The sequence below is a fragment of the Cucumis sativus genome, chromosome 4, assembly GCF_000004075.3.
Source record: "Cucumis sativus cultivar 9930 chromosome 4, Cucumber_9930_V3, whole genome shotgun sequence".
In the NCBI taxonomy this organism is placed as follows: Eukaryota; Viridiplantae; Streptophyta; class Magnoliopsida; order Cucurbitales; family Cucurbitaceae; genus Cucumis; species Cucumis sativus.
The window spans coordinates 9,189,352-9,213,422 of NC_026658.2; the positions used below are offsets into that span (position 1 = coordinate 9,189,352).

General features: G+C 32.9%; 1 protein-coding gene across 1 annotated transcript; it reads left to right on the forward strand.

The window, feature by feature from the left end:
- Positions 1–5,009: 5,009 nt before the first annotated feature.
- Positions 5,010–10,708, forward strand: LOC101217615 (ribosome biogenesis protein WDR12 homolog). Its single transcript, XM_004149053.3, has 14 exons — positions 5,010–5,279; positions 5,884–6,076; positions 6,194–6,294; positions 6,460–6,566; positions 6,942–6,977; positions 7,091–7,176; positions 8,343–8,401; positions 8,484–8,594; positions 8,714–8,836; positions 9,235–9,378; positions 9,742–9,850; positions 9,933–10,069; positions 10,169–10,204; positions 10,296–10,708. The coding sequence occupies exons 2-14, from the start codon at positions 5,914–5,916 to the stop codon at positions 10,386–10,388; spliced, it is 1,305 nt and encodes a 434-aa protein (XP_004149101.1). The 5' UTR covers positions 5,010–5,279; positions 5,884–5,913; the 3' UTR covers positions 10,389–10,708.
- Positions 10,709–24,071: the final 13,363 nt, after the last annotated feature.

The window sequence follows — 24,071 nt, forward strand, 5'->3', positions numbered from 1 at the left end:
CATTCCAATAAAGCCAAAAAAAATAACTCTTTTACCTAAATATTTTTAAATCTACTCATTCTTCCTAATTTTATTTCAAAATTGTCCTAATTATTCAAATCCTATCTGGCTTTGAAATGCATTCAAATTATTTTCAATATTTTGTTAATCAACCATTGGATGCAAGTGAGAAATGATAGACCTATAAAAGGATAGTATACTTGAATGATGATCAAGACAGCTTTAATAAAGAAGAAATGGCAGGTTCAAGGAAAGAAGATTTTCTTATAATAGAGGTTAAACAAGTGAAGAAGGATTTGGCTTTCTTAAAGGTGAAATGTTGGGATTGCTCAAGTCAAACCATGGATACTATCCATGAAAGATTGCCTACAAGAAACTTGGACAAGCAATCACAAGATTCTATTTATCCAAACAATGCTTCGACCAAAAGTTTTCAAAATATTGATGATGAAATGAATGCTAGACACTTGGATCATAAAGAGGTGATTATATCTTATCGTGAGACCCAGTGTAAACTTTAGTTCTTGAAACTCCCTGAAAAGTTTAAGTGTTAAGAGTTGGAAAAAGCTAAGTGTTATTCCATGTTAGGTGGAAAGAAGAAGAAGATTGGAGTTGGCAGCCAAATAGCAACCAAATAAGACAGTTGATGGTTGAATTTTAGCTTAAGCGTTAGAGAGGTTTTGTGGGTGTTAGGCGTTTTAGTGATGGAATAGGCGGGATGAGGAATCTTTTGAAAAAAAGAACTTCAAAAGAGACACATTTGGGTGTTAAGGTTAGGCAAGATAACCTCTGAAGAGATTATCTAGGCATTGAAAGCTTATAGGCGGCAAACTTTATGGTGTATAGCCGTAGTTGTGAGCTTGGCGTGGAAGCTTGCACGTGAGAAAGGGTGGCATGTGAAGAGGCTTTCGACCAAGGAAGGTTAGTTTGTCCTATGCGAGCCGCCTAAGCAAGAAGAGGTTTGTGGTCAAGGTAATTAGAGGTTAGTTTTGTGAAGGAAACTTTGTCTTGGCGAGGAGAATAGAAGGTTGAGCGATTGAGCATGCTATTAGACGTTTGGGCAGACAGTTAAGTGGTTTTCAAGTGTCCTAGGCATGCATGGTTGGATTTCATGCAAGCAGGAGGTGACCAATCCCACTTTTCAAACAACTCTATAAATAGACTCATTGTCAAACAAAATTTCTCTAAATTCTCTTGTGCAAATTTAGTGATTCAAATTGGAGGGGCTTTTTCTGTGAGTTTACTTTTAAGTATGAGGTTTTCAAATGAAAAATATTAAGGAAAGGTTGAGTTTGATGACGAAGAACACAAGAAGTTCAAATTTGGAAGGATTTTGAGCCATATGAAACATTTTACTGCTACAGAACTCAATCCTTCGAATTTGAAGTTGAGATTTTGCGGTATGATAGCCAACTCATTCCTAAACAAATTTGAAGAGGGAAGTTTTATTTGGTTTCGAAATAAAAAGATATTAAATTTTGAAGTTAATAGTAGTTTTCTAAAAAAGAGGATCAAACAATTACAAGGTGACTTTCTAAAACACACACCTACGTGAATGACTTCTTAAACTAAACACTCTTGTGTGGGCAACTTGTAAAGTAAATGTTTTATAAACAAATTATTTCTTAGTTTGAGTTATACATAACACGTTTTGTATCTCTTTGAGTTATTATTATTATTGTTGTTGTTTGAAAAGAGAAAACTATTACTTTCTATGTGTTGATTGTGATGAATGTGTGCAAACCATTAGCCTTATTATGATCAAGTGAGTAGTGATTATGTGGTGTGCACATAATGTGAATGGTGTCATGTGGACGGTCGATGCAACAAGAAATTAATTAGAAAATTTCTCAGATGTTGTGGATGGAGTGAACATCACAATAGCTCAATCGCAAGATACTGGCGAGAGTGAATTATAGTAGGCCTGCTTAGCGAGGGGAAGGATTCATGTTCTTTGAAAGGAATATGAGAAGCTAATATGAGATTTATGTTATTTATGAAATGAGGCATTGGAAGACGCATTTGAGAAATGAAATTGAATTTTTGCTTGACTTGTATTTCCAAAAAGGTTTTCTAAAATCTTCACTCACTAAGTAATTGACTTACGTGTTTAAGTTTTCCTTTCCTAGGTGATCAGGCATTGAGTCCAAGTAAGAAAAGTTAAGATGGATTGTGATGTGGAAAAGTTGATCAAGTTCTCCTTCTTCAGATGATTTAAAGTTATTATGTTTAGAGAGGGCAACATTCCAGTTTTTTATGTGAGATGAGTCTCGTCTTTGAGATAGGTTGCTAGGCGATCAAGGAGAAGGATAAGAAAGGGATTCTTATACTGCTAAACATCTTGATGTAAAGAGTAGCATCCCAGTGGATGAAGGAAGGCAGAGAACTTAAAGCTTAGGTTTTCTTTTTCTTTTTCTTTTTTGTCTTACAAGAAAAGAAATGTAGTTGTAAAGTATTGGATCAAGTAATAAAAGCAGTGGTGTGTTTTCTATCTCTCTGTTGTGTTATGTTTATGTATTCCTGTTGTGCTTATCACTTAGTAGCTAATGAGTTTAAGTGTTGAAGTATACGCGATTAAGTTAAGTTGGTGGTTTAAATGTTTTTCCGCTGCGTTGAGTTGTAAAGATCTCCTGAGTTCAAGGTTGAAACTCTGTGTTGGAGATTAGTTCGAGAAGTTTCGCTTACTAGGTGTTCAACTCGTTATCTCGCAAAGAGTAGGTATGCTCTCTGATAAGTTTCTTATACTTAAACTTGAATAAATTTCTCACTATACTTCTGCTACAACCCATCTAATCTTAGAAATTTAATAAATATAGACAATGATTATATTACTGGAAACAAGGTAATGCTTAACTGGCTAAGCTATGGTAACTTCTCTGGTCCTTACTGAAGTGGAACTCCAAGCATTGCACATGATAGCATAATTTAATCGGTACTTCAGTGTCGTCACAATAGTATACTATTCCATTTACCTTGTGCACATAAAACCTATACTATTCCAGGATACTTAAACTTATCTCAAACTGTAATTGTGTCCCTAACGGACTTAAGCCAGTCTTGCATGTCTAGGGTCTACAGTAATATAAAGCATGCTTGTACAACTCGTTTAAGTAAGTACTTATTCTTATACTATATTCATGCTTGTTCTAATTTATGGTTTGCTTATAAACTCTCACTCTTACTATGCTTAAAAATACACAGGAATTCTCATGCTTTTAGAGTCACAACATGCCTTGCTTATTTTTATGAAAACATGGTGAAAAGCTTATACTTTGATATTTGAACATGCTATGCTTTATACTTTAGTAAAACCTTTAACTTTGGTGTTTTAACTAAATCTTTAGAAGATATGCTTATCGACTCATGATTAACTTATTTAAACATACTTGTCAACTAACCAACACCCTTTTAAAGAGGCCATAACTATCTTTATCTTATATAAAACCTTTAGAAAAACAAAAGAATAACTCTTAACTAATAATACTTATTTTCTTACTTTCTCTTAATAATTTGCTAACCTTAAATCTTTACTTGGGGTTTAACTAAATCTTAAGGTTACAATTGCTATCTAATTCTCATTCTTAAATCTTCACTTGAAACTCTTTCTAAGTCATTAATATATATATACAATTTTTTTCAAATATTAGAAAATCAATCTATTACTTCAAAAGATTTCTTAATGAATGCTTTTCTTATAACTTAAACTCTTCTCCTTGAAGATTCATACTAGGAAATATGAAAGTTTAATTTTTTAGAATTAATGAGGTGTGAGATCAATATTAGAATTTATCCAAGAAAAAATAAATTTTGTTAATGTTTTCAAACAAATTTTTTTATTAGAAGACTATTCCTATGACCAATTTGATTTTGAGGAATGACGTGGGATGCAAATACACAAATGACTTTTGAAATTCAACTAGTTTTCACAAAATATTCTCTGTTTGTTAAATTGTTTGTGTTTTATTTTGGTATCCAATAAGAAAGATAGTGAAAACTTACCTTTAGTTTCTTTTAAGATTAATCGTTTTTAGGACATTGATCGTTTCACGTCTTCTCGAGCAAGTTGTGACAATCTTGCAATATCTCACAATAATATCTGAATTTAAAATACCTCTAGAACATGTGTAAAATCACCCTAAATCACATAAATGCAAGTACAAAATAAATTTGGAGTTGAGTATTTCAAGTTTTATATCGCCTAAAACATGTATGAAATTGATTTGAAGTTAGGAATTTCAATTCTTGAAGGTGAGAGATAAGGGTGAGATGTTTAAAAGATAGTTGCAAGATAAACAACTGTAACAAAAAAACTTGCTTAACATATATATATATATATATATATATATATTTCTAGATTACCTTTAAATCACCTAAAACACGTATAAAATTGAATTGAAGTTAAAATTTTCATTTTTGGAAGTTTTGAGAAATGTGTGAGATGTTTGCAACATGAAAAATATACCTAAAAATTAAGCCTAAATTAAGGTGAAACCACCCGAAATAACCTAAAAGAATTGAAAATTTAATTTAGGATTAGACATCTTAAAATTTAAAAAGTGAAAGATAGGTGCGAGATGTCCGTGAGATAAAAAAGCTATCTAAAAATTCACTTATTTATTGATCTTTGCAAGACTTGATATTTGTGTGAAAGCCCGGCATTATATGGCCATTGGATAGTATTCTAATGGATTTCATTTTGATAAGTTTACTTGTTTAAATTCATCCTAAATTTCTTAAAACAACCACTAAGAGCTTAGCTCGTTTATAACATGTATGTCCTCGACATGATCCATTATAAGCAGTGGTGTAGACGCCACCAATCATCATCAAAGTCATGGAAAAACTTAGGGTTTTTAGCCAAGAAAAGTTTTGACATTTTACCTACTCATTTGTCCTAAAAGTGTTTGAATTGAAAACTCATCCCAAAATTTTTCAATCCCCTAATTTTATCATAATAATGGCAATTTCCCATTTTTTTTATATATATAAAAATGGTTATTTATCAAAACGGATGGTTCTATTTTGGTCATTCCATTCCAAACTGAAACACAAAACCCAAAACCCAAAACCTCGCTTCTTCCTCAGCCGCTAGACCGTCCGCCCATTCTCAGCGCCGCCGCATGTTTCTCTCGACCGCCGCACCTCACCTCGCCGTCATCTAGACCACTGCTGTGACTTAGATCAATTCAGTTCTCCATCTCCTCTTCGTTGTCGCGCCTCAGCTCGCCGCCATTGTCGACCTCGCCTCAGCTCGCCGCACCTTGCTGTCATCGTCGCTGGTTAGTTTGATTTCTATGCTCTTTGTTTTTTTCCCACACTGTTGTGAAATTTGAAAATCCCCAAATTTTAATTTGAACAGTAGTTAGGTAAAATGGCATCTTCATGCTCAAGCCAGGGTCAATCTTCTACTTCCATAAACTCAGCCTCCTCCATTGTTGAAGATGAAACAAAACCTCTTTGGAAATATGTGACCAAAATTCATAAATTGGGTGATGGGGGTGGAAATTTCTATTGGCAATGCAATAAAAAAAAAGCTCTTATACACGAGTTAGAGTTCATTTGTTGTGATGATGCTATAGAAGTTTAAGATTTGAACGCTTGAGGTTTTTCTAGTATCTAGTCTACTTTGTGCTAAAGACTTTGTGATGCTAATATGTATTTAGGGATTTAATTATAAAATGACGTAAACTAGACATATTCATATCATAGTTTTTTTTAGTAGTAGATGAATTGCCGTATCCTATTGTATCGCGAATCCGTATCCGTGACCGTGCTTCATAGGTTTTTGCACAAAGGTCGTTTTGTAGCATTTTCTCTGTAAAACTGTTTTTTGTTTTCAACCTTTGCAACTCAAGATTTTGCTTGCGGTTATATGTGCTACAGATCTTGGATTACTGATTCGTAGAGATAGCCATGGATATTGATGGGGATTTTGAGGACACTTCTCGCCGAGTTCAAGTGCGGTTTATCACCAAACTCATTGCTCCTTTCAAAGTTCCAGCGAATGCCATTGCCATTCCTTCTAATCTAACAAGATTGGGTCTTTCCACCGTTGTTAACAATCTTCTTTCAGCTGGTATGCTCTCTGATCATGTCTACAATGTCTTCTGGTTATTTGATGTTTGGCTGGAACCGTGTTTCTGAGCTTCATATAAACTTTCTTTTTCAATAATTAAAAATTATTACTGCATAGGGAATCCTGAGTGGGAAGAAGAACCATTTGATTTTCTAATTGATGGCGAGCTTGTCAGAATGTCGCTGGAGAAGTTCCTTCTTGCCAAGGGCATCTCAGCGGTAATATAATTTGGGCTACTTGTATTATTTATTTATTTGATCAATTTTTAGCTCCAAAGCTGTGTGGAAACAAAATGAGGAACTTTAGAATTCTCAAAATCTCGAGTTTGTTTAGATTGTATTTTGTCAGTTGAAGATCTTATCTTTTATTGTGGCATAAAATAGGAAAAAACATTGGAAATTGAGTACTTTAAGGCGGTTGCCCCACGAAGGGAGGAAGAGCCTTCTGTTCATGATGATTGGGTCAGTGCAGTTGATGGGTCTTGTCCTGGGTAAGCATTTGAATGAAACGTCTACTTTGTTATCTATTGGTCATCTGTAATTCTTACTATCACTTTTGTCTCTCTCTCTCTCACACACACACACACACACATTTTGAAAATGCCTGCAAGTTCTAAAGATTTAGTGATGATAGTGCCAATTCTTTTCCCTTTCAGTTTAGTTTATCTGAGTGTCAAAGATAAAGACGTACAATAAAGCTTTTTCTATAGCTGCATGTAGCACAGTATAGTGTATTTTATTGAATGTGCATACTCAGTTGTTATTTTTTTTCTTAGTAGTAACAGTTTATATGCTCATCATTAAACTGTTATTGCTGTCTCATTACAATAATTAGTTGTAGTTATGTATTCACTCGTATTTTGTAGGTTCATTTTGACAGGTTGTTATGATGGCTTTGGAAGGTAATCTGTTGTTTTTTGTTTATTTCTTTTAGTACTTGAAGGAACACAAAAGTTGTTGCCTTTGTTACTAAAGTTTCGTGAACAACCTAAAAACTTCTATTATTGTTCCTTAGGGTGTGGGAGTCTGCGGGATTGTGTACACATATTCTTGAAGGTCACAGTGATGCCATATCTTCTGTTTGTATTGTGAACCCTGGAGGTATTTACTACAATTAATAGCTTGGACATTGAACGATTCTTTGCCTGTTGTATTAGTGGATATTTTTTTCTATATCAGATTATTAATTATTTCTTGTAAGCAATTTTTAGAAGGATAAATGTGTTGAGGTTTTTCCTCTTGAAGAGGCAAGGCTTAAGCCCTTCTTAGGTGGTCTCTGGCGTAAGCCTCAAATAGTGAATTATAAACATTTTTCAAATTCGAAGTTGGTATGACCAAGTAATGGTAAACATGATAGTCATATAAAAGTGTAAAAAGAAATTTACCGCACAATTCACTTATTGAGTAATTTTAAAAAAATGTCTTTATCATCACAACTACTTCTATTGTTATTAATAGGATTAATTTACAACAATAGATTGTCTTCAATATTTTTGAAATTAAAGCAGTAAAAGTAGTCCTCATTCAAATTGTTGCAACTCAAACCTTCGTGGTTTTGAAGAATTAAGCAAATCAACATTATATTTTTTTATCATTGGACGATGTGTAGAGATGTTAAGTGTCAATGTTTTTTCACAAAGGCGAAAGCATCTTATGCTTTGACTATAAGGCATATGTGCTTTGAAGCAAGCCTCAATTACTTTTTAAAACAATGCTCGTAAGCACTTGCTCCTAATTTTTATATCAAATCATCATTATATTTATTTGTTTTCTACTTTTTTTTCCAAGTGTAGGATGCCCTTTTTGTTTATTGTTATTTATAATAAATAGTATTTTAATGAATCAAACTATTACATGTTAACATGAACATTTTGAATCAGTTGTGTTTGAGAAATTTGTTGTACATGCCGAGGTGTGCTTCCACTTTTCATGGTTAATCTTTAACCCACGTTTTCTTCACTGAGTGCTGGGAAAACCTTATGTATGAACTTCTAGTTTCTTGTGCAAGCCGTGGTCTTCTCCAATATATTATCAATATCTTTTTGATTTCTGAAACTTTCAATCATTGGGTTTTAGAGCTTGTTGCCATATAAACTATATCTGATTGTCCTGTAAAATACTAGTCTTCTAATACTTTAAATTTTATTATTTTACTGAAATGTGATTCTTTAATTCAAGTTTGAATTTTGAATTGATATTTTAATTTCCAATTTTTATTCCACTCTATAGTGTCTATGATTTATTAACTTTTGGCCATGCTAATACAGAAGCAACTAATGTCACTCTTGCCACGGCTTCAAAGGATCGAACAATCAGGCTATGGAAGGTAACTTTGAAGAAGTACAGGTAAAGTTGTACTGACGTAATTGATAATCTAACAAAACAATCTTTCTTGTTTCTATTTGAAGTATTCAAAAGACGATCGAGTTAAAAACCCTACCAAATTAAGGCCTTTCAAAATATTGAAAGGACATAGATTGTCTGTACAAAGTGTTGCATCACAGAAATCTGGACACCTGGTACAGTCTCATTCTTATGGCTCTTTTGTGTAAATCTGTTCAAGTAACAAGTGAAAGCTGCAGCTATCAACTCCCAAGTTCAACTCATGTTACTTTGATCTTTTTATTTTGTAATGTAGATCTGCTCAGGTTCTTGGGATCACACAATCAAGTTATGGCGAACGGATGAGCATCAGTCTGAAGGCGATGTCTCCATTAAGAAGAGAAAAAAGAATACCCAGGCTGAAGAATCTCAGTTAGAGGTTAAACTTTGTTTTTGCTCTTATTTAGTTAATTGAATCTACATCATGTTACGAGACTTGGTATTAGCTTACCACTGGAGAACATGTTACTGTGATGCTCCAATTTCAGGAGGGTTATGGGAGATGCTAGATTATGGTAATGAAAACAAGCAAAAGGAATTGCTCCAGTACTGGTTAAATGTTTGTGTTTGTCGAATGGTTACAGATTGGTTCACTTTATGACCTGGATTCTCACTTCTTCCCTGTTTTGACTAATTGGAGTTTCCTTAATATGGGAGTTTCATGAACAATAACTGTTACCAACCAGTTTTTATTTGCTGCATTGTAATTTTGTTCTGTTATGGAGCTTATGTCTAGAGACTCTGTATTAAATTAATTTATAAAAACATATCTAACAGGAGGACTCTGTTGCTACACTTGATGGCCATTCACAATCTGTATCGTCAGTTGCATGGCCAAAGCATGAGGAAATTTATTCAGTATCATGGGACCATTCTGTTAGAAGATGGGATGTTGAGACGGGCAATGTTTTGTTTAATCATGTAAGACTCTGAACTCTCTCCTTGTGCAAGTGTTTTGACTTTTTGGAGTTTTTGTTTTCAATGCATGAGGTGGGTGTCCGTAGGAAGTTTTTGGGTGATTTTAGTGGCTAGCTTCTCCTTTTTGTCTTGCTTGAAATATAAATATCTATTTCCTCTCGAAAAAAAGAAGAAGAAGAAGAAAGTATCCCTTTTATGTGCACGTTATTGGTTGTTACATACCCATTGTGAAGCAGCAAGCAGGTGAAGGTCCTTTGGTATTTTATGACAATTTAGCCCAGGTTCCCTTTCTTTGAATGAACTATCTTATGTCTTCATGTTAATTGATCTTTAATGAAAGATGAATCCAATCGTCCCCATTGGCAGGTATGTGGTAAGGCACTCAACTGCCTCGACATTGGAGGTGAAGGTTCCTCTCTCATAGCTGCCGGTGGCTCGGACCCAACCATTCGGATATGGGATCCTCGCAAGCCAGGTATATGAGAACTGGAATTGAGCTGCAGAGAAATTTCCCTCTTAAAATACTTCCTGTTTTTAATGATGTGATTTTTGTATAGGAACTTCAAGTCCTATCTTTCAGTTCTCATCTCATACTTCCTGGGTTTCGGATTGCAAGTGGCACGACAAATCTTGGTTCCATTTGCTGTCTGCATCATATGATGGGAAAGTTATGCTGTGGGATCTAAGAACTGCGGTACACTCAAATATTATTCTATCCTGCTCTATATTATTTGTTATTATGAATTAAATGCATTGACCTTGTGGTAAAATTGTGTTTTTGTTCATCTTACAGTGGCCTTTAGCTGTAATTGACTCTCACAACGATAAGGTACCCATTTAATTTCACTTCCTCAGGAATGTAGCCTTTGCCATGTACGTACAATCTTTGGTTCCATTGGTTAATATGTTACAAATTTCAGGTACTATCTGCTGATTGGTGGAAAGATGACAGCATTGTCAGTGGTGGGGCAGACTCTAAACTGCGCATTTCGTCAGGAATTTATGTTTTGTAAGTTAGAAGCTACTACAGCTATGGTGATTTTAGTGACTATGAAAGGGGTCGTTTAGATGCTTTGCAACAATCCCAATCCCAATCCTTGCTGTCTTTGTGCTTCTTAGTTTTGTCTTTCCAGTTTTGGGTAAGAGCTGTATGAAGAGGGAAATAGAAAAAGGTAAAATTGCATACTTTTAAATAGACATAGTGAAACTTGAGAGACTGAGTAGGCTTTGTTATTTATAAATTATTCTTTTTTGAGTTTGTTTACCCAATAACTTCTTGAATGATATGATACAAATCCAAATGGTTACTAAATAGTCTTTTTGTTCTTTTCAACTCTTATCTTAGATGCATTAATTATTATTATTTTCTAACTTACATGAAAGATTTGTTAGAGTTGATGTATTATTTAATCAGCATCATATTCAATTGTCAATTAGCAATATTTACCAACTGATGTTTCTTTTCAATATGCATTCCGTTTAATAGGTTAATGAAATAATATCATAATAATTTGATGAATAATTTGATTTCGGCATAAATATTAAATAAAAATAAAAAAGTCATGAAGTTGGTTTTTTTTTTTTTTTTTTTATAACTATTTTAGGTTTTTCCTTAATTTTCATTGCGATCTTTTTTCTTCTTTTCATCGTTTTTATCTATTCTTTTACAATCTTTTTTGTTTTTTTTTAAAGTTTGGTGGGTCAAGGTGTGTACTAAATATAAAAGATATAAAAGATTTTTTTTACTTTTTTTTTTCGATATTTGATTGTAAATATCTTTAAAAATCATAGAAAGTCAAATTTAAACGATCATGAACCAAATTTAAATGAAATTTTTTGAAAAAAATCGTTTCAAATCTACGTTGATTGACAATCAAATTACGAGATATTTTTTATATTTTTTATTATGGACATGTGAGTCTTTCTGTTTTTCAACTTTTTTTTATACCGTGTAAATATAATAGCATTTGGCTATATTTTTTTAAAAGACCCCACAACTAAACTAAGGTGTAGCTGAGGTTTAATTTTCACTACTATGAAAATATGCACTCTTCTTCTATATGCTAATTAACTTATCATTTATAGACCACTTGTATTATTAATAAACATGTAAATGTTCTATTAGGGATGGAAATAAAAATAGTTGTAGAGGTATATGTGTAGAATAAATAATAGACATGTGAATCAATGATAAATATAAAACTAAACTTGTTAAGAACAAGAAAACTTATTAATTAACAAGAGCTTACTAAGTTTAGGCTATCAAAAACCAAAATTTTATTTTAACCTAATTAATGTATACTAATCAATTTACTATTTATAATTAATTACAAAAGCATATATATATTTTCTAAATCAATAAATAAAATTGTAGGTCCACAAGTATTTTTACAGCATCCTGGCTTTGCTATAGTGTGTATGCATATAATAAACATTATTCATATTAAATCAAAATCAATTCTTTTTATGAAGTAAGTTAATTTAATAACACAAATTTGAGTTATTACAACAATCAACGTTTTCTTAACATGAATAGACTACAACTATTGTTGACATAATTTGAGAGTTACCAAACACACCTAATACCCTTTTAAGTTTTTTCTTGCATAGACTTGCACCTCTCCATACTTTTTTTCTACCTCGAAAGAGGGCAAGAAATATCTTCATCCTCGAAATTTGTGTATTAACGAGATAATACTTTTGGCATTCGTCGACCTCCTTGTTCAGACAATGAGTAGGACAGACAAACTTCATATACCACAGAGATTTGTAATGACATTAGATATAACTAATGCTATACAAACCCCATTTCCATAGCCTCACATATCTTCAATAAGTAACCATTTTGAAAGTTTTTCCTTCATCATGACATTCTCTATAACCTCATACACCATAAACAAATTAAACACAGAAAGGTGTATATTATATTATCATTCATAAGATTGAAAAACAAGTTAAGTATAAATAATGCGAAAACATTTACTCATACTTCATGATAAACGAAAGACAAGATTAACTTGATGGTTTAAGATAGATGCAATTAATAACTAAAGTAACAGCATAAATAATAGACTGTAAAAGTAATAATCAGAATCCGAACACAGAAGAATTGGTGATCTAGTTTTGGGTGGTATTCGACCTATAGAACGAGATCCATGTATTGCCTTATAAAACGATTTATGAGTACATGATAATTGTCATTTGTACACACATCAACGTAGAAGAATATCATGTTGTACATAGTCATTCCTAGAATATTGAAACTATATTCCGAAAGTATTCTTTACTGAACTCGTCTCATGTACATTAGGGTGTGCTCCCCCTGAATCTAATATCATAAAGCCGCTTTACTGATCAAGAGCTCCATTGACCATCAACGACCTCCTTACTCCTCCTTTTTGCAATGGAAAACTGTTGCAAAAGATAGATTCCATGTGTGATGAACTCACTGAAATCAGTTAAATGATTGCTTGAACTTCAACAGCCTAGCAACCACACTCAAACACCCAAAAGGTCCAAACCAAACTTAAATAGCCCAGAGAAAGGAGCCAAAACCAAACCATCACAACAGAAGATCTTCCAGTTGGTTAAGATTAAAATATAAAACTAACTCATTCAAGATATAGAAATGATCATCCCCATTAGTGAAAGCTTGAAGTCTGATACTTAAAGTGAAGATCAAAATTAACTACACACAAGAACAAATTTATCACTTATCAAATATACCAAAAATATTTAAATACATAATAATGCATAAACTTACTCCACCCAAAGTACTCTCTGACTGTGTAAACTAGATGAACAAAAGAAAACATAGGATACATATCAATCAAGAGTAAAATGGGTGGTACTTCTAAAAGAAATATCCATAATTAAACAATAGACAAATAAATATAGATTCTTCAGCCTGCAGCGTGTCATGAGCGTGCTTGTCCAGAGTGTTGTTTGCCTGTGCATGTCCAAACATCCTCAAACCACATTATATTTATGTCTTGTGTACTTAATTTAGTCTATTGCTTTCCTTTTTATGTCACCACGTTTCGCACTTTTCATATGCAAGTCTATCAAAGTTAAACAAGTTTAAAATGTATATAAAAGAGACATACTAGTTGAGTCCCCGACCAAACTTTGTTGTACTCTTTGCAGCAGCAGCAACAACAACAATAACAATAAAGTTTGTGAAATAAATAACAAGTTGTTAAATAAATAAACACAGTGTGTCAAATAAATGAGGTGAGGTGATATGTTGTAAAGTTGTAATTCTGAACTGGAAGATAAAGAGAGTAATTGGTCCAAAGAATTAGTATAAATAAGGGTGAAGACCTAAGAGAAATGTTGTTATTTTGGAAGTTTTGTTAAGAGGGTATAAGTATTGAAGTTTTGTGGGAGAGTTCTAGACGAGGAGAGGCATTTAAGGAAGAAAAGAACCAGAAGCCTGCATGAGTGACTTTCTTAAACTCTACACTCCTATGTGTGAGTGACTTTTTTAAACTAAACGCTCTTGCGTGAGTGATTTTCTTAAGCACTCCTGTGAGGGTGATTTGTAAGCTAATGTTTTGCAAACATTTTCTTAATAAATTCTTTCTAAATCTGAGTCATGCATAACGTGTTTTGTATCTCTATGTGTTATTGCTATTGTTGTTATGGTTTAAAAAAAGAAAATCATTGTTTTCTATATGTTGATTGTGATGAATACGTGCAAACCATTAGCCTTATTCCTATCAAGTAAGCAAAACTTATGTGGTGTGCACATAATGTGAATGACGTCATGTGGACTACCAATGCAACAAGAAATAAATGAATTAGGAAACTTCCCAAATGCTGTGGATGGAGTGAACATCGTAATAGCTCAATCGCAAGATACTAGCGAGAGTGAATCACAGTAGGCTTGGCAAGGGGAAGGATTCATGTTTTTGCTAGACAGAAATAAGAGAAGCTAATATGAGATTTATGTGATTTATGAAATATGGCGTTGAAAAACGCATTTGAGAAATGAAAATGTTTTGTGCTTGACTTGTATTCCCAAAAATCTAAGTATTTAACTTACATATTTAAGTTTTTCTTCCCCAGATAATCAAGCATTGAGGTGAAGTAAGAAAAGGTAAGATGAGTTGTGACATGAGAAAGCTGATCAAGCTATCCGTTTTCGAATTGTTTAAAGTTATTGCGTCCAAAGAGGACAATGCATCCTAGTTTTGTGTGTGGGATGAGTCTTTTTTTTTAGATTGGTTGCTAGGCGTTTAAGGAGAATGATAAGAATTAAATGGGTTCTTATACTCCTAAACACCTTGATGCGAAGACTAGCATCCCAACGAAGGAATGGAGGCCTGGAGCTTAGAACTTAAGGTTTTATTTAAGTGGCTTGCGAGAAAGAAAATGTATTTGTAAAGTGTTAAACCAAGTAATAAAATCAGAGTTGCGTTTTTCTATCTTTCCACTATGTTTGTGTTTATATCCATGTAGTGCTTATTCGCTTAGTAGTTTGAGTTGAAGTGTTGAAGGCTAGGTGATTAAGCTAAGTTGCTTGTTTAATATTTTTTGTTGTTTAACGTTTTTTGCTGTGTTGAGTTGAAAAGATCTTCCAAGTTCAAAGTTGAAACTCCGCTATGGAGACTTGGCTGAGAAGTTTTGCTTACTAGGAGTTCAACTCGTTTCTTGCATAGAGGTACACATTGAGTGTTTAGGCGACACGCCTCCTTCTAATCATAAGAAGTGGCTGGCGGGACGAGGCAGGGTGTGACACGTTGTATGCTTCAATCAAATGAGTGTACTTTTGACAATATCAATCATTGTTTCCTACTTCAATTCAAATTATTCTTTTATTATTTATTCGATTTTTTCATTTTAATAATTAATTTTCCCTTTTTCAATTTGTCCATTACCTTTTATCTAGTCACCCCTAAACAAATCTATTTTTAAACAGATTTTTATTTAAGTTTCATCCAATTTATTTTAATAAATTTGGGATGACTTTCTTGGAGCCCAATAGCCACATGACACCATTTGATTGGATGAGCTACATGTGACCTCATTTTATTCAATTCTGATATCTTTAATATTAGTTTGAGAACACACGTGTAAATTTGTAATAAGTTTCGATTTCACTAATCACTAATTCAAGTGAACGGCGTGACAACTTATGATTTGTCAAAATTTCATAATCAAGAAGAGCGTCCTACAAAACCCAAAAGTGATATTTATAGGAGTTTTGGAAGTAGGATGCATGTGGACAATTTGGGCACTAAGTATTGGTAGATGGATGCCACACACTCAACACACATTTGGTAATGGAAAAATGTCACACGGCTTTGGACACTAACCATACCATATATTTCTAATGGCCATCTATTTATTCTTATATAACACTTATAGTATGGCCATTATTGTTTTATTTTTCATTTTATTTACTCAAATTTCAAAAATTAATTGCTTCAAAAAGTTACCATTATTCTATCCAAAGTTGTAATATTGTTTTTTATTATCCATAAGAATTTCTCTTGACTAAATATATTTCAAAGGAAAATTACAAATGAGTAGCAAAAATATAAAAGGGTATTAGCAAATTTGACAATGGTGGTCTAAAATTGCAAATTTAGAAAAATATATAAACCTGATTTTCATTTTTTTTTTTACAATTTTAGGATCACTTGTGTATAAGTATAGCTCATAAAATTTATATTTTGATATTTTAGTCATATGATATGATGTACTCTCCTAGATATAGTATATATTAGATATTCTACTGATAAACAATAAGAGATAATTTGGAATAATGAAAAACAAAAATGTGCTTTGTTCTTTCTTTTTAATATATTTTTATAATTTTAAAAGTCATCATTAAAATTTATAAATTTGTGAATAATGTTTCTCGCTATTCTTACGAGTATCGCATTTCAAAACGTTGGAATATTAATTAGGGTAATCTGTTTTGTTTTGGCACTTTTAAATTTGTGTAAGGAAACTAATTAAGAATTTAATTTTCTAAAAAAAAGTAGTTTGGAAATGTAGCATTGACAGAGTTGGTGAATACTTTTTATAATTAATTCAATCCATTTATTTGCTCTGAAATGAGAGAATGAATCTACCTAAGTTGAACAAACATGAGAGCATGCATGTCACCAACCTCGAAAGGCAACACTAACAAAAAGAAATCAAACACTTGAAATGCAAAATATGGAAATAAAATAGATTGAAAACCCTCAATACTCTCACTAGCAAAGCCAACAATCGGAGTACTGCTCCTCCAAAGCAAGCAGTTTGGGAGTGTTGCTGATCATCGGAACAAACGGGCCGATGGCAGCGGGGGCGGCGGAGGAGAAGGAGAATGGTCCGAATTTCTGTTGCTGGGTGCAGAGGGAGGAATAGGAATATTTTTTGGATACATTCCAAAATGAAACCGTTGGAATTCCTTCATTTCAACCTTTTCCACCGCTGTTTGGCCGGCGAGAAAATGAAAGCTTACAAGAAGAATTAGGGTAAAGCCTCCTCCCCATAACAATCTCCAATTAACCCACTCCATTCTCGCCTTATTCTTTTTCTCTATTATTCTTCAATCTTTGTTCTATGCTTCTACATACATATATATATATATATGTATGTATACCTCGAGGTTAAAAGTTTGATCACTCCGAGCCACAATTTACCGTTAAAAAAAAAACAAAATACATATAGATAAAATTTTGATAGAGTGTAAAAATTTGCTGGTTGAAAACAATTTATTTAAATTAGTATAAAGTACAATAGATTTTTTTACTAATTTTTTTTGTTAGCTTTCAAATTTTGAGTTTATTTGACGGTTTCGTTTTCCCCACCTGTGTTTGTTAAAAATAATGCGTGAATTCTGCTCTTTCTATGCATCAGAGTTGTTACTTAGTGATTCTTGTGAAGCATTTAGGATGTTACCATATTTGCTTCTATCTCTCTCTTTTTCTAATGAGGGTGGTGTTTGGTATGTGAGGCTAAACAAATTTCCACACTTTTTTTTTTAACTAGAAACTGGTATCAAGAAAAATCTCATACATATCTCAAACAAGACTGCCATATACGTAGCACCTTCATAATACCCCCGAAGCCATTTCCATTTATTAAAAAAAAAAACTGCACATAATGTCAAGTATATAGAACGAGTCAGAGATGAGTTCAAAAGGCATAGGCAAAAGAAAAAATGCATCTATCTATCGAATTCTATCACTAAAGTGTGATATTTAATAGTTAGTATCATTTAAACTAAATTTCCTTTGTTAAATTTTAGTATATTTACTCTCAATTTTAATTTCCTTTCATACTTGTAATACATACTAACACACTACTATTAAATATTTCAATTTTAAAAGAACCAATAAAAGAAATAAATGATCTCAACAGTCAGCACCACATTTTATATCTATCTAAAGGGAGAAATAATATTGTTTACAAATAAATGAATATAGTGGAACTCTAGATTTTTGTGATTACATTGAATATTAATTTCAATCTCCAAATTTTTCATAATTAATTTGCAAAAGCAAAACTTCCTTTTTGTCTGTATGTTTCATGATTTTCACGATTTTCTATTTCCAACAAATGACTTAGCTGTGTTTTTGTTTTCTAATTAACCTTTTTCCTCCACCCCATGCCATCATTCATAGCTTCTCATAATCATTTATTTGTGTCTAATTCCTACTCAAATTTGGATTCTTTTTATTTATATTTTCCAATTGTGATGATTTTTATAGCTTTTTTAAAATTGTTTTTTGAATTTTTCTGATCTAATAATTAGTAGAAATTTTGATATTTTGATTTAGATTTCCTAGCTAAACACTTTGAATTAATTTCAATACTCTTTCTTTTCATGATATTTTAGCAATATTTTATTGTTTTTAGTTTTAAAAATTTTGTTTGATTTTGAAAAACTCGTAGAGATAAATAAAGAAACAATAAAACTATTCAAGTAGAAGTAGTCTTCTTAAGAAATAAAATAATTATCTATTTTTCTAGTACAACAACGAGCATGTCACATCTTAATTTAACACGTATGAGTTGCTATAAAGAAGTGCACCAAGATGTCCAACACGTTGGTCAATATATGATGCGAAAAAACTAGCTAGTCTTATACTTCGATTCAGTTAAGTCATCTTTTTATTAGATTTTTTTATCATTTTGAAATTCATGTATATGCATATTGGTAAATTGTTTATGTGTTTTTTTCCTTTTGTTCTTTCTAAGGAACGAAATCCAAGAAGGAAGAAGCTAGAGTGAGTGAAAGAATTCAAATGGACAGTTTAAAATGAAGGAAAAAATTGCACTTGTCTGATAAGGAAGTTAGAGGGAGAATTCAAACAAAATTCAAACAGAGAAAAAATCAAGGAAAAAAAGAACAAGGGGAAGGAATGAGGAGCGAGAGAAGTCTCTCAACCTAGTACATCTCAACAGAATGGTGTATCAGAAAGAAGAAACCAAACCTTGTTAGACATGGTTCGCTCTATGATAAGCTTTGCTCAATTGCCAGATTCATTTTGGTGATATGCTTTAGAAACAACCGTTTATATTTTGAATAATGTTCCCTCTAAAAGTGTTTCAGAAACACCTTATGAGCTATGGAAAGGGCGTAAAGAAAGTTTACGTCATTTTAGAATTTGAGGTTGTACAGCACATGTGTTGGTGCAAAATCCTAAGAAATTGGAACATGGTTCAAAATTATGCCTCTTCATAGGGTATCCAAAAGAATCAAGAGGTGAATTATGTTTTATGATCCTCAAGAAAATAAAGTATTTGTATCAACAAATGCCACATTCTTAGAGTAAGACCACATCAGAAATCATCAACCTTGCAGTAAACTAGTATTAAATGAAATTTCCAAAAGTGCTACAGATAAACCTAGTTCATCCACTGAAGTAGTTGATAAAACTAGACAATCTGGTCAATCACGTCCTTTTCAAGAGTTGAGAGAGCCTCAACGTGGTCGGAGGATTGTTCATCATCCTGATTGTTATTTGGGTTTAACTGAAACTCAAATCGGTATACCACATGATGGTGTAGAGGATCAATTAACCTATAAACAGGCAATGAATGATGTAAATCGTGACCAATGGATCAAAGCCATGGACCTCGAAAAGGGTATATGTACTTCAATTCAGTATGGACTCTAGTAGTTCAACCAAAGGACAAAACCTATTAGTTGTAAATGGATCTAAAAGAGAAAACGAGACCAAGCCGGTAAAGTACATACTTTTAAGGTTCGACTTGTGGCAAAGGGTTATACCCAGAGAGAGGGAGTAGACTATGAAAATCTCTGTCCTGTTGTCATGCTAAAGTCAATAAGAATACTCTTATCCATTGCCACTTTTTATGATTATAAAATTTGGCAGATGAATGTCAAGACAACTTTTTTAAATGGCAATCTTGAAGAGAGTATCTATATGGCTCAACCAGAAGGGTTTATAGAAAAATGTCAAGAACAAAAGGTTTGTAAGCTTCAAAAATCCATGTATTGATTAAAACAAGCATCTAGATCCTGGAATATAAGATTCAATACTGCAATCAAATCTTATGGCTTTGAATAAAATGTTGACGAACCTTGTGTTTTCAAAAAGGTCGTCAATTCCATTGTAGCCTTCTTAGTCTTGTATGTAGATGATATCATACTTATTGGAAATAACATAGGATATCTTACTGATATCAAGAAATGGTTGGCTATGCAATTTCAAATGAAAGATCTGGGAGATAGACAATACGTTCTTAAAATCCAAATTGTTCGAAACCGTAAGAACAAAACACTGGTCATGTCTCAAGCATTTTATATCTAGACAACAATAAAATGCAGAATTCCAAAAAGGGTTTGATGTCATATAGATATGAAATTCATTTGTCAAAGGAAAAATGTCCTAAGACACCTCAAGAAGTTGAGGATATGAGAAATATTAATCCCTATGCTTCCGTTGTTGGAAGTTTGGTGTATGCAAATGTTAGGTACTAGACCTGACATTTGCTACTCAGTAGGGATGGTCAGTGGGTATCAATCCAATCGTGGACGTGATCACTAAAATATCTTTGAAAAATAAAAGACTACATGCTCGTGTATGGTACAAAGGATTTGATCCTTGATGGATACATTGATTCTGATTTTCAAACTGATAAAGATGCTAGAAAGTCTACATCTGGATCGGTATTCACTCTAAATGATGGAGTAGTAGTTTGGAGAAGCATAAAATAAACTTGTATTGTCGATTCCACAATGGAAGTTGAATACGTAGTAGCAAAGGAAGCAGTACGACAAAGAAAATTCTTGACAGATCTGGAAGTCATTCCTAATATGCATCTACCAATCACTTTATACTGTGACAACAGTGGTGCAGTTGCAAATCCAAGAGAACATAGAAGTCATAAAAGGGGAAAGCATATTGAACGCAAGTACCATCTTATCAGGGAAATTGTACATCATGGTGACGTTGTAGTAACCCATATTATTTTTTAGCAAAACATTGCTGATTCTTTTACAAAAGCCCTCACGACTAAAGCATTTGAGGGCAACCTACACATCTTAGATCTACGATGTTTGTAAACTAGGACAAGTGGGAGACTTATTAGGCATGTGCCTTAGTTTTATATGTGTTTATTGTACTCATATATATATTATTCTCTCATGGCTAAATTCAACATTGTTTTATCCCACTAGGAGTTTTAGTCCAAGTGGGAGTTTGTTGAATTTTTTTGTCCTAAAACTCGTAGTTTGTAATCATATTCTATTCACTAAAGTCGTTATTGAGAAATTAAATATTATAATCTTAAATCCAATAAACTAAGTCCCAAGGCTATTTTTGATAAACTTGAACTTTATGTGGAGACATAAACGTGGATCAAGTATAAGTATATAACTTAAATAGTTTATAGTATATGAATAAAAGTTGGACGCCTTATTTAGAGAAACTATGAAAGCGGCCCGCTTTGTAATAAGTACAAACGAGGTGATCTTGAATCGTTCATGTAGAGACATGAAAGTGGAGGCATCCTATGTAAAGTGCTTACATAAGACTGAACCATGAAATAGGCACTTTTATGTCATAACATCGTTTATGGTTTAAAAGTGACTATCTCGATTATTGATGACCTAGGCAACTTAATCTTAATCCTAAGCTAACTATGAACTCATGTTCTTACGAGATTATCCTTAGATCTGCATAGGTGAGGGCATCCCATCAGCGTTGGTCCAATAAGCCTCCCATTTCAGGGGTAAGATTTGGTGGATAGCTGTGGACATAGTATGCAAGACGGAATTTAGTCCTATCCACTTTAGGGTTAGTAGATAGGTTGTTCTCTTAAGCACTGAATCCAAGTCTTGAACAAGGGGTCCCACCATCTCATTGGTCCGAGAGTGATTAAGTTTATAAGTTGGACCTTAAACCCAATTGTTTAATAGTGGATTAGTGGGACTTAAGGAGCAAGATGTAGTCTCGAGGGTAAAACAGTATTTTGACCCAACCAAGGTTAAGAATAACTTGTGAAGGATTAACTTACTAATCATGGTTTTATCAAATCACTACTACAAAAACAACATTACTTGATGTTTGCAGTTTTGATATACTTGCTAGAAACTAGAAAAATGCATAAATTTAAAAAAAAATTCAATACTTGACAAGTTGAAAGTGTCAAGACTTATTTACTTAACATTTTTTAAATGTAAAAAATTATCTATTTTTAAATAATTTTTTCTCTTTTTGTCTAAAAGAAACTCATCCACAATTTTTTCTTCCCTTTCTCCCTCCTTATCTCTAAATTTTCCTTTTTTTTTTCCACGCGATCTGTTTTTAACTTTTTCAAATTTCTTAAGTATCCCAAATTTCACATAGCCTTAGTTTCGTGCCGACGATTTTCTATCGTCCAAGGAAGAACAAGGTACCCCTTCACTGATTTCTTCGTCGTCTTTTATCCCTTTTTCTTCTTCTTCCTCTTCTCTTAGATGGTGGATTTGCAGCTTTTTTTTATTGATTATCCTTGTGGCTCTTCCTGTAAATTTTGGAGATGGAAGTCAAGTAGGAGTTCTAGATTATGCTCAACTACTTTACTTTATCCATTGATTTTCCTGCTTGCGCTTTCAATTTATGGGAAGACGGGGGTAGTTTTTGTTGTTCGTAATGGCTTGGCCGATCCTCTTCTCCATGGAAAGTGCTTTGAGTATGAAGAAGACAAGAGGAACTCTGATTATGAGAGGGCAAATCTTCGTCTAAGCATTTGACTCAGTCATCGGTCGTCGTCTCTGATCAACACAATTTTTCTCGCCAGATTTTTATGAAGAAATAAAGGTTTACTTCCATTATTTTATGATGGCCCATTTCATTAAATTATACTATTCTTCTTTCAATAATGCTTTGTTTTAAATTTCAGATGATCAGAAGAAAAATATCCAAATCGATTTGGAATTTGTTATAAACTGTCAAGTATAATTCTACTTTACGCTTAAAATTTGCCAAACAAAACCATTCTTATTCTTGACACTGGATTACTTGACGAGTAAAAAGCATCAAGTAATCTCATATACTTGACGCTTTTTACCTGTCAAGTAAACTGGTCTTACTTGATGCTTAAAAACAGTCAAGTATATCTTCCTTATTCTTGACACTGGATTACTTGACACTTTTAAAAGTGTCAAGTAAACCTTTACTAGACAGTTTTTAAGCGTCAAGTAAAGCCAGTTTTGTAGTAGTGAATGGACACAAATATATCTATAGTGAGGGGACTGCAACTGCAGGATTTTAGTGGAATGACCCGTTAGTTAACGAATGTTGATTAACTCGGTCTAAAAGAGTTTAGCCAGTTAATCTTGAATCGTTAAAGCGCATGATCTATAGGTCCATTAGGTTTTTCTGCTAGCTCATATGGAATAAACTTATAACAGTGTGATGGAATAAGTCGAATTGAGAGAATAGAGAGAAACCGACAAGTACATGTGATATAGTCGTTGAATTTCATATTAGAAATAGAGCTTTATGTTTAAATGAGATTTAAATACTTTAAATATGAATACAGATTCATACTAGGAAGCTCGAAATTGACGGAAATGGTCAAAGTTGTAAAAAGTCAAAATGTTGACTTTGTGGCTACATGAGATGTAGACACCTAGCCCACTAAGTTCTACTAACTGTTAGTGGATTATTAGGTGTTTTGCATGTAATTAGGTTATAAATAGGGTTGTTTTCATTTTTATTCAAACTTTTGCCCTTTTTAGTAACTTTGGAAATTACAAAATTATCAATCTCTGGAATCTCAACTAAATTTCTACCTTTCAATTTCCATACATCTCCCTTAGTTTCTTCAATTAATCAGGTCCCACAACCCAGTTCTAAGTCTGGAGATTAGCGGGTCATCTCTAGTGGTTGTCATGGTTTAAGTTCGTGAGGAGATATCAAGGATTTCAGAAAGCTTTAAATGTATATTTTCTTTAACCCTAATTTGTTTTAATTAGGGCTTTTCAAGCATGTTTATCTCTAAATAGTTTAGTTTCATATATAGTAAAATTGATCCGTTTTTTCTCTGTTTTTGAATGTTTTCCATCAAAACTCAACTTGTAAGACTAGTGATCCCAAGAAACAAGTTCAATGAGTAATAACTGATCACAAGTAATATAACGAGAATCATGCTAAATTAGAAGTTTCATTCTTATGATTCGGTGATTAGCATGATATTCTAAAGCGCATGAGGAAGCTGAACTTTGTTCTTAATGA